We start from the raw sequence: 15496 nt of genomic DNA, 5'->3' as shown, positions 1-15496 counted from the left end.
GTTTTTGAGGTTAATAATACTTTGGGATCAAAATGACCGCCAAATTCTATGATTTAAGCTGTTTTTTAGTTTTTTTGGAAAAAAACACCCGAATCCAAAACACACCCGAATCCGACAAAAAAAATTCGGTGAGGTTTTGCCAAAACGCGGTCGAACCCAAAACACGGCCGCGGAACCGAACCCAAAACCAAAACACAAAACCCGAAAAATTTCCGGCGCTCATCTCTATCTAAAACACCACAAAGGTCTAAAACACTATAAAGCTCTAAACATAAAACAAACTCTAAAACACCACAAAGGTCTAAAACACTATAAAGCTTTAAAACCCCTGTAAATTTACGCCTTTAACCCATTTCTTAAGTTTATAAAAATGTACATGAACCATCTACTTTACATACAGTAGTGTTCCTTCTAATTAACGTAGGAAACAGACGCCATGTGTCACTGATTAGCGCTAAGAAGTTATTTTGGAACTCGTGATTTATGTAAATTGGTGTCGTTCTACTCTAGCATTTTTTATATACTGTATAGATATTAACATAGCATTATGCAGATACTACACACACATATACAGTATCACATGGTTTAAAATTTGGAGAGAACCTTTGAAGCGCAGGACGTATTTACTCTTGTAAGAGGATAAAGAATAGGAGCAACTTTTGTCTGTTATTTTTTTATTAGCCGCAGAACTCGCTGTAATCCCATTACGTTAGGTTTGGGTATAATGGTGTTTCCAGGCTGTATACTGTGTATAGCGTTGGTTCCATATACTGTGTATGGGTAGTATTTTGCAAGGAGAGACAAAACTAAAGCGTGACCTTTCACCCCCTGCTTTGTATATAGTGAAGCCGTACACTCCACTAGCAGTCCAAGCCGAGATGACAGCCGGCACTGAGCATTTACATGTGACCTGGAGCCCGCCGAGATACGCCGTATTCAAATATATGTACCGACTTCGTTATCGGGTGCAAGGCCAAGAAACCGAATGGCAGGTACTGCTTGTTACTTATTTATTATTATTATTATTATTATTATTTTATTATTATTATTATTATTATTATTATTATTATTATTATAATTCCTATTGTTATTTTTTTCTCTGTTCTGAATGCTAAAGGGATATTATTACATTCATATCAGTATCATTTATTGTACTTGTTTATCTACAAATTGTACGTTATATATTGGTTTATTCCGCCATCTTTCGGAAGTTATATCTCCGTGTTGTGGTGGGTTACGACACAGAGATGCTCTCTCAATACATTGCATCCAATGCAGATGGCAAAGCAGTTCAATGTTGTATCCAAGGGCAACGGGAATAAAGAACCGTATTAAATCTAGGGTTAAAAAGCAGAGAAGGATACTAGACAAGATTAAACAAGCATAATAAGTATTTCCCATTTGGCAAAGAGCCTAGCCTGATCTATTCATTCCTTTAATAGTAGCATATAGTGACTGTCTGTGCGGATCATTTGCAAATATGTTATGAATGTGATGTAGGTGTCTAATGTTTGCACAAATGTGCATGTATATATAAGCACATGTCACGGATCATCTGTGTATCAGAATACTGCACGTAATGTATGGGGAATGCACATTTCCATCTTCTGATAATGAAATCTGTCAGTGCAAAGGGCGGACTGACCGTGTCACACATTCACGCTAGGGTCAATTTTGTTGGGAACCAATTAACCAACCAGTATATTTTTGTATTGTGGGAGGAAACCAGAGTACCCGGAGGAAACCCACTCAAGCACGGGGAGAATATACAAACTCCACACAGTTAGGTCCATGGTGGGAATGGAACCCATGACCTCAGTGCTATGAGGCAGTAATGTTAACCATTACACCATCCGTGTGCAGGAATGACCCCCCTCTTCCAGTGCACTCTCACGTATGAGTGCATTAGTTTGTATGGATGAGCAGTATTGTAGGAGAAACATGCAATCAGTCAGGTTCTAGTCTGCATCATGAACTTTTTCGGGTGCCTCCAGACCATGCAAAATTAGGGACATCACATGTTCCCCCAAAAAAAACAATATGGGCATGCTCCTTTCTATACAGGGTAGGTATGCCGGGGGGGGTGGCAAGAGGTGGTATTCATGTGACCGGCGGTCAGGAGACCGGCGGTCAGGAGACCGACGGTCACATGACCTCCCCCAACATCCCGCCCCCTCACTATCCTGACGGTCGGCATGCTGACCAGCAGGGACTATTTCCACTCGTGGGCGTCCACGACACCCATAGAGTTGGAACTGAACTTGTAGCGACCACAGGTCGCCACCGAGCCCGCCGAGCCCCCAGGGGGCTTGCTGCACTCGCACACCCCCCCCCCGCCCAGGATCCCAGCGTCGGTATGCTGACAGCCGGTCAGTCATACCACACCCTTGCGGGGGGGCAGCGCCAGATTGACAACAGGACAGTTGGGTGGTTGTCCAGGGTCCTACACACAAACATAGTATCATCACCAGGGTTGGGGGGGTACTGTGGCATAATGTGACTTGGGACTGGTACAGGCTGTTTAACACATTTGTGGAGCTGGCAGCATTTACACATTATACATTTTCATAATGTCGCCAGCATATCGTATTGGCAATTTTATTAGCAGGTGTTGCCCCAAGACTCCGCCAACCTTAATCCGGCAATTCCCGGGGGAGGTGTGAAAAGAATATTTGGGGATTGGCTTGATAATGATATTTGCATCATTAAGTAGGTAGAACAAGGCGTGTAATGGCACAAGCCTGCAGAGCTGATTGTTGTGCAAGATGAGTGCAGATCGGCAAATTTATTGATTAAGGGCCTAGTTCAAAGTTGATTGCAAAACAACATTTTCCTCTAATGGGCAAAACCATGTGCACTACAGGTGGGACAGATGTAATGTGCAGAGAGAGATAGATTTGGGTGGGGTGTGTTCAAACTGAATATAAATTGTAGTGTCAAAATAAAGCAGCCAGTATTTACCCTGCACAGAAACACTATAACCCACCCAAATCTAACTCTCTGCACATGTTACCTCTGCCCCACCTGCAGTGCACATGGGGGCTAATTCAGACCTAATCGGACGATCAGGTCTGAACTGGTAATGCGCCGGCGCCGCAGTGCACCGGCGCATGCCAAAGTGGAGATAGCCATCTCAGCCCAGACCATGCGGGGGGGGGGGGGGGGGGGGGGGCTGCGTGACGTCACACGCAGCCGCAGTGACCCGGGATGCGACAAGTACCTCCCCCCCAGCGCGCAGGAGCTGTGCAGGTAGGCAGCTACTTGTCAAGTACAAAAGCCTCGCCGCTCGCCGGCTACGATCAGGTCTGAATTAGGCCCATGGTTGTGCCCATCAGTGTGCTTTATTGGTCTGCTAACAGACCTGAATAACCCCCTAACTGCAGATATTTTGGGAAAAGTCTTTATAATACAAACCTCACGGAAGCCACACTCAAACGCTTGAATTTTCCAGGTTCTAGATATATACAACGGTACATTTGCTAATATATATGAAGTAGATGCCTGTGAGCCTTACACTGTGCAGATCCGCTGCATAGCTATCAGCCGGTCCGGATACTGGAGTGACTGGAGCCAGCCTATCAACACAGCGATTAAAGATCTCAGAGGTTCGTTTCTTATTTCAGGTTTATATTATAGAAATGTGACTATGGGGGTCATTCCGAGTTGTTCGCTCGCTAGCTGCTTTTAGCAGCATTGCACACGCTAGGCCGCCGCCCTCTGGGAGTGTATCATAGCTTAGCAGAATTGCGAACGAAAGATTAGCAGAACTGCGAATAGAAAATTCTTAGCAGTTTCTGAGTAGCTCGAGACTTACTCCTACATTGCGATCAGCTCAGCCCATTTCGTTCCTGGTTTGACGTCACAAACACGCCCTGCGTTCGGCCAGCCACTCCCCCGTTTCTCCAGCCACTCCTGCGTTTTATCCTGGCACGCCTGCGTTTTTCCGCACACTCCCAGAAAACGGTCAGTTTCCGCCCAGAAACACCCACTTCCTGTCAATCACACTCCGATCACTTCAACGATTACATTTTTTTGTTCGGACGTGAGTAAATCTACTAAGTTTTGTGCTATAATACTTAGCGCATGCGCACTGCGTGCCATGCGCATGCGCATTTTTGCCTTAATCGCTCCGTTGCGAAAATCGTCAATGAGCGAACAACTCGGAATGACCCCCAAAATTCGGTAGTCATGTGGGTTTTTTTTTTTTTTTTCAGCACCTTTAAAAGGACCAGAATTTTGGAGAATTGTCCAGAAAAATATTATACAAAAAGGCGACAATATTACACTAGTTTGGCAGGTAAATAAAATATTTATATTTGATTGTGCATAGGATGACTGAAACATACACGCACTAGATATTATACCCATTCTTCGCACGGGAGTTTCTGATTTTCACGGTTGTACATATAAATGAGTGTTAAAAATCTGGTAAACCTATAGAGCTGTAAATTTGAGACGTCTCTATGTAAGTAAATATTAATCCCTGGTTCTTGGCGTTACCCGAGGAGCGCCCGTAGCAGATACGGTAAAAAGTGACAGGAGCATTTTTGTAGTTTATTAAATTCTACCCACTGGAGGTGCGATCCAAAATTGGATCCAATTGTCCGTTTGGGTGTTACCGTTCACGCAACGCAAGACACGCATCGGTGATGATGTCATTATGTCAACCGTCTCTTCATCCCCTTAGGGGAGGTTTATTAAAATTCTAATTGCTTAGTTTTCCTATTTCCCACCTGAAGAAAACCTATGTTACATTTCACCTTCCTAACATATCGGGAAGTAAGAGAAGTAGTGATGAGTGAGTGAGTGAGTGAGTGAGTGAGTGAGTGAGTCAGCGAGTGAGTGAGTCAGTGAGTGAGTGAGTCAGTGAGTGAGTTAGTTAGTTAGTAGTATATATATAGATGTATATAAAACAGCAAAATGACAAAACACTGGCAACTGCATACAGTTAGTGAAAACTATATAGAGGTAGCAATCACAAATAAATACATTAAGTGCTGCCACTAAATAGGTGACCTATAACATGTCATTGGGTAAATGGGGTATTTCCCTTGTACAATAGCCCTTGTATAATACCTGTAATATATATGTTATGTTTCCAGCCGCTGCAGAGGGAACAGTTACTATGCAGCGTCAGTGGATACGAAGTTCTACATCAGGCATCTAATGCGCTTATCTGGTCCCAGTACATCGGGAACACCACAAATTACACCTTCACCCTGCAGCACAGCGCGGTAACGGTGACCGTCCAGGCCCGCAACTCTCGTGGCCATTCCAAAGTGAACCGCAACTTAACGCTGTCCGAGAAAATGAGCGCAGGTAATACACGAGAGAGTCTACAGCATTGGTGGTGGCTGGGAAACTGGGAGTGTAAGACAAATGGAATACAAGTGACATTGGGGCTCATTTATCAACGAGTGATAAAACCCTTTGTGATTGATAAAACTCGTAGCGTATGATAAATGGTGCTCCAGCCAATCAGCTCATAACTGTCATGTGTTACAAAAAGGATAGTTGGGAGCTGATTGGCTGGCAATATCTCCTAAACTTAGTCACATTCCTAGTCAGTGTATGCATACCTTCCAACACATAAGAAGCAGGAATTGTAACAACATGTCAAACAGTGGCACAACCAGGGCTGTTTCTAGCCAATTTGGCTCCCAGTGCGAGATTTAAAAATGCACCCCCACCCCCCCATCATGACATAAAAAATGTGCCCCCCCCACACACACCTAGATGGAAAAAAAAACTTGTGCGCGCACTCGGCAAGGGGGCTTGGCCTCATCTAAATGGGTGTGGCCTCATTTAAATGGGCATGGCCCTGTCTGAAAAGACTACCTCACAATCCAGTTTTTGACCCTGCTCCAACAGATCAGGACCACCACAGGGAAAAAAAGTCTACCATATTAAGCCCCACACAGTAATGCCCCCTGCACCATATTATGCCACACACCGCAATGCCCTTGATACATTAAATCCCCACACTACGGCAGGCAAGAGTCCCCATTTCACACATTACGGCAGGTGTCCCCAGTTTACACATTGAGAGAGAGAGAGAGAGAATACTTACAGAGGCGATTACCGCTCTTCGGCCCGCCTCACCAGTCGCTCCTCGAGCCGGATTTTCCCTCCTTCTAACTTGGATCCCCCTCTGTACTCCGCTCGGGGGGGGGGGGGGGGGGGGGTTGGGGGGAGTTTTGCGGAGTGACGGGGTTGCGTTGTGACGTAACGACGCAACCGCATCATTCCGTGAAACTCCGCCCCCCGAGCGGGTTACTCTGGGAGAAATAGGAGGGGGAAGCAGGGAGCCACAGTTAGTGCCGCGGCCGGCGCCCAGTGCGGTTGCACTGCTCGCCTGCCCCAAGAAACGGCCCTGGGCATAACTATATATAAGCGCCCCCCTGCAAATAACTTTCTGGCACTAATCCCCCCTTCCCCCCAACCCCGGCCACCACAACAGGCCAGCGGTCCCATCGGGGGGGGGGGGGGGGGGGGGGGGGCGCTATTCGCACCTGCCCCCTTCATACTAATGAAAATGTCCCTCCCAATATGGCCTCCCCTAGCATCCTTAATAACTGTGTCCTCTAAGTCGGTGGCCATTTTGGGAGGGATATCTCTTCCATGGTGCTGCTCCTCAGGCCAAAGGTTCGACTGTGCTGCACTGACAGCGGCATGGTGGCCCGGACAGTTATCCCCACAGTAACCCCAGCACTCGCAAGGCCACCCATTGCCTCCAAGCCACCAGCATATTCTCCCAACCGGTCACTCCTCCGTGCAGGTCTGGGTAATGCTTATTATCCATCTGCACAACAAATCTTATTCAGTTGTATAACAGGCTAGTTACAGTACATAGGGGAGCTTACGGCGGCCTGCAGGGTAATTTGCCCCCCAGGGTAGCAGATGTTAAGGGGGTGGGATTTTGTGACATGGGCAGTACATCCTGCACTGTGTATAGATGTATAGAATCTACAGTATGTAGCTGTACAGCTGGCCTTTAGTAGTCCCTATAGGCAGCCATACAGTAGATTTCTCCGCAGGACAATAATGAATCGCTCAGCAGGTCCCAGTTGCTACGCTTGCGTTACTTGGAAGCACAGACTTTTATTGTGTTCCTGTGCCAAGGGCGTAGCCATCCACACAGTTATTTTCTGTTTTTGTTTTTTTACGTACATCCGTTGATACATTTCTTTTATATATATATAAATGTACTGTGAATAAGAGTTTTTGCTTAAAAGTGATATACTCTTACCGTTCAGTAAATACAACTGAAATGGTCATTAGGTTATTTCGTGTATTAGCAAAATCAAAAAATGTTGTATTAAAAACAAAATAAAAACCATGAACAGCGTTTGATAAAAAGAAAGAGGTTTCTTACTGTAAACAAAGAAGTATATTACTATTTATTGTTGGGATTTATTAGTTGCTGATTTTAGAGGTGTTTTTTCTGGGTGGGGGCGGGGGGCTTATTTGCAGATCTTGCAATTAGATTATACATTTGCAGTGACCCAAAGCAGCCAACCGGGAAATCGCTTATATCCTGTTACTGCAGCTTATAGAGTAAAATCAATTGGCTAATTGGCCGCTCTAGTTTAGTGAAAAGTTTGCTAAAGATGCTCCTCACCTCTATGGGGGAATTCAAGTGTTTTGCGCACCAGCGGCCACCAGATGGCGCCCAACATAGCAATTCATGCATACATTACTGTTATGTTGTTCTGTCATTTTGCTGGGCTGGTAACTAGTGAATATTATATTTGTCTGTGAGTTAATGTGCGATACAATAGCCAGTGAGATGTGGGGGATTCAGGGCTGTTATATGTGATTTGATGCCCATATGTCTGGCCTGTAATCAGATTTGTTTTCCTCCACCAAGTGAAGGCAGTTAGGTCTCTGGACGTGTACCTATTAAACAGCAGCGCGGTTGCAGTGTGGAACTTGTTTCCTGTTGCATATGATCCGCTGGAGCTCGTTCTGGAGTGGAGGAACCTTCGAGAAAAAGCACAAGTGCGCTGGGCTTTTATTCCCCCCAACGTTAGCAAATATTACATTGAAGGTGGGTATAAACATTGCACCATCCTTGTCACATTTCAGATGTGATTGTTCTTCAATGCAATAAAACGATGTACAGTTCTGGATCTGTTGTATATAGACAGGACTTGTATCAGAGAGGGCAGAGAGGGACTATGGGGGTCATTCCGAGTTGATCGCTCGCTGACGATTTTCGCAGCGATCAGGTGAAAAAACGGCATTTATGCGCATGCGTATGCCCCGCAATGCGCACGCGTGATGTACGGGTACAAAGCTCTTTGTGTTTGTGCACAAGTTCTAGCGAACTTTTCGCAATGACGGCCGCAAGAAGATTGACAGGAAGGGGGCGTTTCTGGGTGTCAACTGACCGTTTCAGGGAGTGTTTGTAAAAACGCAGGCGTGTCTGAAAAAACGCAGGCGTGGCTGGGCGTTCGCTGGGCGGGTGTATGACGTCAAATCCGGACACGAATACGCTGAAGTGATCGCAAGCGCTGAGTAGGTTCAGAGCTTCTCTGAAACTGCACAAACTGCATAGCGTTTGCACGGCTGCTAAAAACTGCTAGCGAACGATCAACTCGGAATGACCCCCAATGTCCAGGGTCACCTGCTTCAAAATTATACAATCACCGGACCACCATTTATCTAAGTTGGGAAAAGACACATTGATATTAAGATTTGCATTACTATGAAAAATTATAACGTTACAGATATAATAACCTGATTCCAAATGATGACTTTGGATACACTTTGTAAAAATTATTTAAAAAAATAGTAGAGATCTGAATGGATTATTTCAAATTATAGAGATTAAAAAGCGAGAGGCACAATTATCCGTGTTTGTGGGACGTATCTCCGGATTTCCACTGTATGGATGTCGTGGACACAATGCGCCGGTATTCTGGCTGACGGCATTGCCAGCTGTCGAGATTCCAGCGTCATTGTCCTGACCGCCGAGATCCCGACAGGCGGCAAATTAAACGTATACCGTATTTCCTTACTTAGCTGCTGTTACACTTTCCTGGCGAAACACTCCTCACAGGAACAACATTCAAAAAAGTACTGGGAGTAAGGGGACATTTGGGACTCTCTGGGGTAAATCTACTAAGATGGGAGTTCTATTTAAGATGGGATGTTGCCCATAGCAACCAATTAGATTCTACTTCTCATTTATCTAGCACCTTCTATAATATAATACCTGGAATGTGATTGGTTGCTATGGGCAACATCCCATCTTAAATAGATCTCCCATCTTGGTGAATTTACCCCTCTGGGTGGTATTCAAATGATATATCACGCCCAATCTCCTTTCTAAAGTGATCCCCGTTACCGCACATATTGCACCCATAGTAATCAGGTTTTGCTGCATAAAGGGCTGGGCACCTTCGCTACCCCGGGGGTAGCAAGCTGAAATGAAGATACCACACCCGTCGGCAGAAACAGAGCGGGTGTGGAAGGGGGTGAAAAGAATTGAATACCGCCCTCCTCTAAATGTCATTGGCCTCCTTTGTACACATTGTTTTTACAAAAATACTCTTCCATAGAAAGTGCACCAGGATGGTTGAAAAGACATTGTATTGATAGTAATGCCTGACAACTGATTGCCAACCAAGAGCACCTCCTAAAAGTGTAATCTCCCCCCCATGAGGCTTATCTCGTCCTGCATCATGAAATCTTTTTCTGCTTTCATATGTGCACACATGCCTCTATTTAAAGATCTGGAAAGGGGTGTGTCTTACAGAGAAGGGGAGGGGGTTTACCAGAAAGTGGTCTTGGTTGGTCTTAAAGTGAGTGTGTAAGGAACCCTCCAAACATCCTGCAAGGAACCCTCCAAATGTCCGAGCTCATCCATTATCAGGTGCGACATTTTACACCCTTACTGCCAATTGCTGTTACCTTGTATCTGTAGTACACCATGGGGGTAATTCAGACCTGATCGCAGCAGCAAATTTGTTAGCAGATGGGCAAAACCATGTGCACTGCAGGTGGGGCAGATGTAACATGTGCAGAGAGAGTTAGATTTGGGTGGGGTGTGTTCAAACTGAAATCTAAATTGCAGTTTAAAAATAAAGCAGCCATTATTTACCCTGCACAGAAACAAAATAACCCACCCAAATCTAACTCTCTCTGCACATGTTATATCTGCCCCCCCTGCAGTGCACGTGGGTCCACTCCTAATTCAGACCTGATCGTAGCCCTGCAAAATTTTGCAGGGCTGCGATCAGGCACACTGACATGCAGGTGGACGCCCAGCACAGGGCTAGTCCGCCCCACATGTCAGGTCCGACCCCCCCTTCAGAAGTACAAAAGTGATGGTTTTGTACTTCAGGAGTAGCTCCCAGGCAGCGCGGCTTCTGCGCCCTGGCTGGGAGCTACTCATCACTGCCCGGGTTGCAGCGGCTGCGTGTGACGTCACGCAGCCGCCCCGGACCGCGCCCCCTAAACGGCGGCTTAACACCGCCCTCCAGCCCCACGACTGCCTCTGCCTGTCAATCAGGCAGAGGCGATCGCAGCCTTAAGACAGCCGCTGGCTGTCTGGCATGCGCCGCTGCACTGCGGCGCCGACACATGCGCACTTCAGGCCTGATCGGCTGCTGTGCGAATTCGCACAGCACCATTCAGGTCTGAATTAGGCCCTTGGTTTTGCCCAATTGCTAACAAATTTGCTGCTACGATCAGGTCTGAATTACTGAATTACTTCTGTATACAGCTGCAATAAAAGATGAAGTGCTTTTGCCACATTTATATGATGAAGTAAATTACCTTATAGTCTTGGATGAGTGAATTCCTGGTATCAGTACAGTAAGTGGTGCTGCGCAGTTATACAATCTGCAGAATAATACAGAGCATGATTTTCTGTACACTCAGTAAACACCAGTGATACTTTGTAGCTGGCCGAGAACACACAGTAAATGAAATAATGTGACTATTACAAAATATACTGATTAAGAAACTACCAGTAGTACTTTGCAACTATCCATACAAACAGAACGTGAACAGATACTAAATCATATTGTCATATTTCTTAATTCTGACAATTTAAACCTAATATTCTGTCCATCTCTGTTTTACAGACCAGTTTTTTGCTATTGAGAAATACCAGTTTAGCCTGACTCCGGTGTTCTCGGAAGGCGTCAGCAGCCCACGGATCACGTATGAATTCTCTAAAGGTAACAATCGGAAATACACTTGCATCTGTAAAAAGTAAATTCGGTTGCAATTGTATTTTTGACAATTAAAAGTTTAATTGGTGTCGTCCTATGTAAATTTTATTCTGGCGATAACTGATTAATGGCAATAACAGGCGCAAAACTTCACAGGTATCCAATCGCTAAGCTCTTAGAAATTTAAAGGAGTACTCTCATGTACAGTATGTATATACAGTGGTGGCACCGGGGTTGGTGACACCCGGTGCGGCCAATAGTGCCCCCCTTTCTGAGAGGGGTGTGGCCTCTCAGAAAGGGGCATGGCCTCACGGAGCTCCCCGATGACATCACTCCAGGGCGTGGCCTAGTAGGGAGTAGAGTATGGGTAACATGTGGGTGGCAGCCGGGCATACGCGTGCAGGAGAAGCGTGTTGTGACCTATTCTCAGCTGTGCGTATGCAGATGTCTCGCCATTTTCAGGCGGATCTCCTGCACCAGGCATGGGGTACGGTGTACTTGCCAAAACTAGTGCTTTTGCGGCCTGGGATACTGGGGTCGGATATTCGCATGAACTTCTGATGGCAGAAAGTGGACAGAATTGCGCCGCATTACGTGTGATTCTGAATGAGGCATTCAATGCTTTTCTAGATACAAACAGTCAGGGAAACACTTGTATCAACAGCAAAGTATCGCAAAATAAAACGGACAGCCCCTTGTAGAACCGCAACAACCACGTAGCACAAAAAAAAAAAGCCTGTGTAATAATTTACAGCAGTTTTTTTTATATGTAAATAAATTGTTACATGGCTGTTTCGGTTTCCCGGATGGGCCATTTGCTAATTCTCTGTTTGTATTAGTTACAGGGGAAATGCAGAATAATGCAGGTTTTTATGTTATATTACCTGTGATTACCGCTACATCCTTTCTGCTGGCAATAACGCTCGCAATAACCCATCAAAGGTAATTTGCTTTTGTTTTTTTGTTTTTTCATTGAAGATACAATGAAATGTAATAATGTTATATGGGGAACTGTGTTGCCTTAACCCTTCAAAGACCACAGGTGTAATGTAATGGCAAATCCCCATAGCCAGCATATCACACAAGGGATCATTACAGGATTGCCCTGTCTAATGCCAAATTCACCGGGAAATATAAAGGTCTATTTTGTTGAGTTTACTCTGTGACATGTATTACCTATGGTGACTGAACTGCAAAAAAAATAAAATAAATGTTTTATTTCTTAATATTGTTACTTTCTCTGACGTCCTAGTGGATGCTGGGGACTCCGTAAGGACCATGGGGAATAGCGGCTCCGCAGGAGACTGGGCACAGCTAAGAAAGATTTAGGACTACCTGGTGAGCACTGGCTCCTCCCACTATGACCCTCCTCCAGACCTCAGTTAGAATCCTGTGCCCGGCTGAGCTGGATGCACACTAGGGGCTCTCCTGAGCTCCTAGAGAGAAAGTATATTTTAGGTTTTTTATTTTACAGTGAGATCTGCTGGCAACAGACTCACTGCAGTGAGGGACTAAGGGGAGAAGAAGCGAACCTACCTAACTGGTGGTAGCTTGGGCTTCTTAGGCTACTGGACACCATTAGCTCCAGAGGGATCGACCGCATGGAACCGGCCATTGATGTTCGGTCCCAGAGCTGCGCCGCCGGCCCCCTTACAGAGCCAGAAGCAAGAAGAGTCCGGAAAATCGGCGGCAGAAGACATCAGTCTTCACCAAGGTAGCGCACAGCACTGCAGCTGTGCGCCATTGCTCCTCATACACACTTCACACTCCGGTCACTGAGGGTGCAGAGCGCTGGGGGGGGGGCGCCCTGTGCATCAATAAAAACACCTTGGCTGGCAAATATATCACAATATATAGCCCCAGAGGCTATATATGTGATAAATACCCCTGCCAGAATCCATAAAAAAGCGGTAGAAAAGTCTGCGGAAAAAGGGGCGGAGCTATCTCCCTCAGCACACTGGCGCCATTTTTTCTTCACAGTGCAGCTGGAAGACAGCTCCCCAGGCTCTCCCCTGTAGTTTTCAGGCTCAAAGGGTTAAAAAGAGGGGGGGGGCACTAAATTTAGGCGCAATATTGTTTATACAAGCAGCTATTGGGGGGGGGGGGAAATCACTCAGTTATAGTGTTAATCCCTGCATTACATAGCGCTCTGGTGTGTGCTGGCATACTCTCTCTCTGTCTCCCCAAAGGACTTTGTGGGGTCCTGTCCTCAGTCAGAGCATTCCCTGTGTATGTGCTGTGTGTCGGTACGGCTGTGTCGACATGTGGGATGAGGAAGGTTACGTGGAGGTGGAGCAGAGCCCGATAAATGGGATGTCGTCCCCTGTGGGGCCGACACCAGAGTGGATGGATAGGTGGAAGGTATTAACCGACAATGTCAACTCCTTACAAGGCTGGATGACGTAAAACAGCTGTGGGACAGCCGGCTTCTCAGCCCGCGCCTGCCCAGGCGTCTCAAAGGCCATCAGGGGCTCAAAAAAGCGCCCGTTACCTCAGATGGCAGACACAGATGTCGACACGGAGTCTGACTCCAGTGTCGACGAGGTTGAGACATATACACAATCCACTAGGAACATCCGTTACATGATCTCGGCAATGAAAAATGTGTTACGCATTTCTGACATGAACCCAAGTACCACATAAAAGGGGTTTTATTTTTGGGGAGAAAAAGCAGCCAGTGTTTTGTTCCCCCATCAGATGAATGAATGAAGTGTGTAAAGTAGCGTGGGTTCCCCCAATAAGAAACTGGTAATTTCTAAAAAGTTACTGATGGCGTACCCTTTCCCGCCAGAGGATAGGTCACGTTGGGAGATATCCCTTAGGGTGGATAAGGCGCTCACACGTTTGTCAAAAAAGGTGGCACTGCCGTCTTAGGATACGGCCACCTTGAAGATGCCTGCTGATAAAAAACAGGAGGCTATCCTGAAGTCTGTATATACACACTCAGGTTATATACTGAGACCTGCAATTGCCTCAGCATAAATAGTGCTGCTGCAGCGTGGTCTGATACCCTGTCAGATAATATTAATACTCTAAGACAGGGATAATAGTTTGCTAACATAGAGCATATTAAAGACGTCGTCTTATATATAAAGGATGCACAGAGGGATATTTGACGGCTGGCATCCAGAATTAATGCAATGTCCATTCTGCCAGGAGGGTATTAGAAACCCGGCAGTGGACAGGTGATGCTGCCTATAAAAGGCACATGGAGATTCTGCCTTATAAAGGTGAGGAATTGTTTGAGGATGGTCTCTGGGACCTCGTATCCACAGCAACAGCTGGAAAAAAAAACAAAAAACATTTTTTACCTCAGGTTTCCTCACAGCCTAAGAAAGCACCGTATTTTCAGGTACAGTCCTTTCGGCTTCAGAAAAGCAAGCGGGTCAAAGGCGCTTTCTTTCTGCACAGAGACAAGGGAAGAAGGAAAAAGCTGCACCAGCAGCCAGTTCCCAGGATCAAAAATCTTCCCCCGCTTCCTCTGAGTCCACCACTTGACGTTGGGGCTCCACAGGTGGAGACAGGTGCGGTAGGGGCGCGTCTCGGGAACTTCAGGGACCAGTGGGTTTGCCCACAGGTGGATCCCTAGGTTCTGCAAATAGTATCACAGAGATACAGGCTGGAGTTCGAGGCGACTCCCCCTCGCCGTTACCTCACCTCAGCCTTGCCTGAGGCCCTCGGAGAAAGGTAGTACTGGCGGCAATTCACAAGCTGCACCTCCAGCAGGTGAAATCAAGGTACCCCTCCTTCAACAAGGCCGGGGTTACTATTCCAAAATGTTGTGGTACCGAAACCAGACGGTTCGGTGAGACCCATTCTAAAATTGAAAGCCTTGAACACTTATATACGAAGGTTCAAGTTCGAAATGGAATCGCTCAGGGCGATTATTGCAAGCCTGGAGAATTTCATGGTATCACTGGACATCAAGGATGCTTACCTGCATGTCCCTATTTACCCTCTTCACCAGGAGTACCTCAAAATTGTGGTACAGGATTGTCATTACCAATTCCAGACGTTGCCGCTGGTCTGTCCCCGGCACCGAGGTATTTACCAAGGTAATGGCCGAAATAATTATCCCGTACTTGGACGATCTCCTTATAAAGGCGAGGTCCAGGGAGCAGTTGTTCGGCGGAGTAGCACTATCTCGGGAAGTGCTACAACAGCACAGCTGGATTCTGAATATCCAAAGTCGCAGCTGGTTCCTACGACGCGTCTACTGTTCCTGAGTATGGTTCTGGACACAGAACAGGATAAAAAGGGTTTCTCCCGGAGGAGAAGTCCAAGGAGTTGTCGTCTCTAGACAGAGACCT

At 46.2% G+C, this 15496-nt stretch overlaps 1 protein-coding gene across 3 annotated transcripts in view; it reads left to right on the top strand.

The window, feature by feature from the left end:
- Positions 1 to 15496, top strand: part of LEPR (leptin receptor) — a 116019-nt gene that overhangs the window by 74564 nt on the left and 25959 nt on the right. For all 3 annotated transcript variants that reach the window (XM_063939166.1, XM_063939165.1, XM_063939167.1), the window contains exons 11-17: positions 844 to 992; positions 3452 to 3605; positions 4215 to 4297; positions 5103 to 5319; positions 7871 to 8050; positions 11097 to 11192; positions 12026 to 12128. In XM_063939166.1, the coding sequence (XP_063795236.1) occupies positions 844 to 992; positions 3452 to 3605; positions 4215 to 4297; positions 5103 to 5319; positions 7871 to 8050; positions 11097 to 11192; positions 12026 to 12128 (982 nt within the window). The remainder of the gene's footprint in view (positions 1 to 843; positions 993 to 3451; positions 3606 to 4214; positions 4298 to 5102; positions 5320 to 7870; positions 8051 to 11096; positions 11193 to 12025; positions 12129 to 15496) is intronic.

The sequence above is a fragment of the Pseudophryne corroboree genome, chromosome 9 (genome assembly GCF_028390025.1).
Source record: "Pseudophryne corroboree isolate aPseCor3 chromosome 9, aPseCor3.hap2, whole genome shotgun sequence".
Lineage (NCBI taxonomy): Eukaryota > Metazoa > Chordata > Amphibia > Anura > Myobatrachidae > Pseudophryne > Pseudophryne corroboree.
Note: the sequence above shows the minus strand (reverse complement) of the source record. Positions and strands in the feature narration are given on the sequence as shown.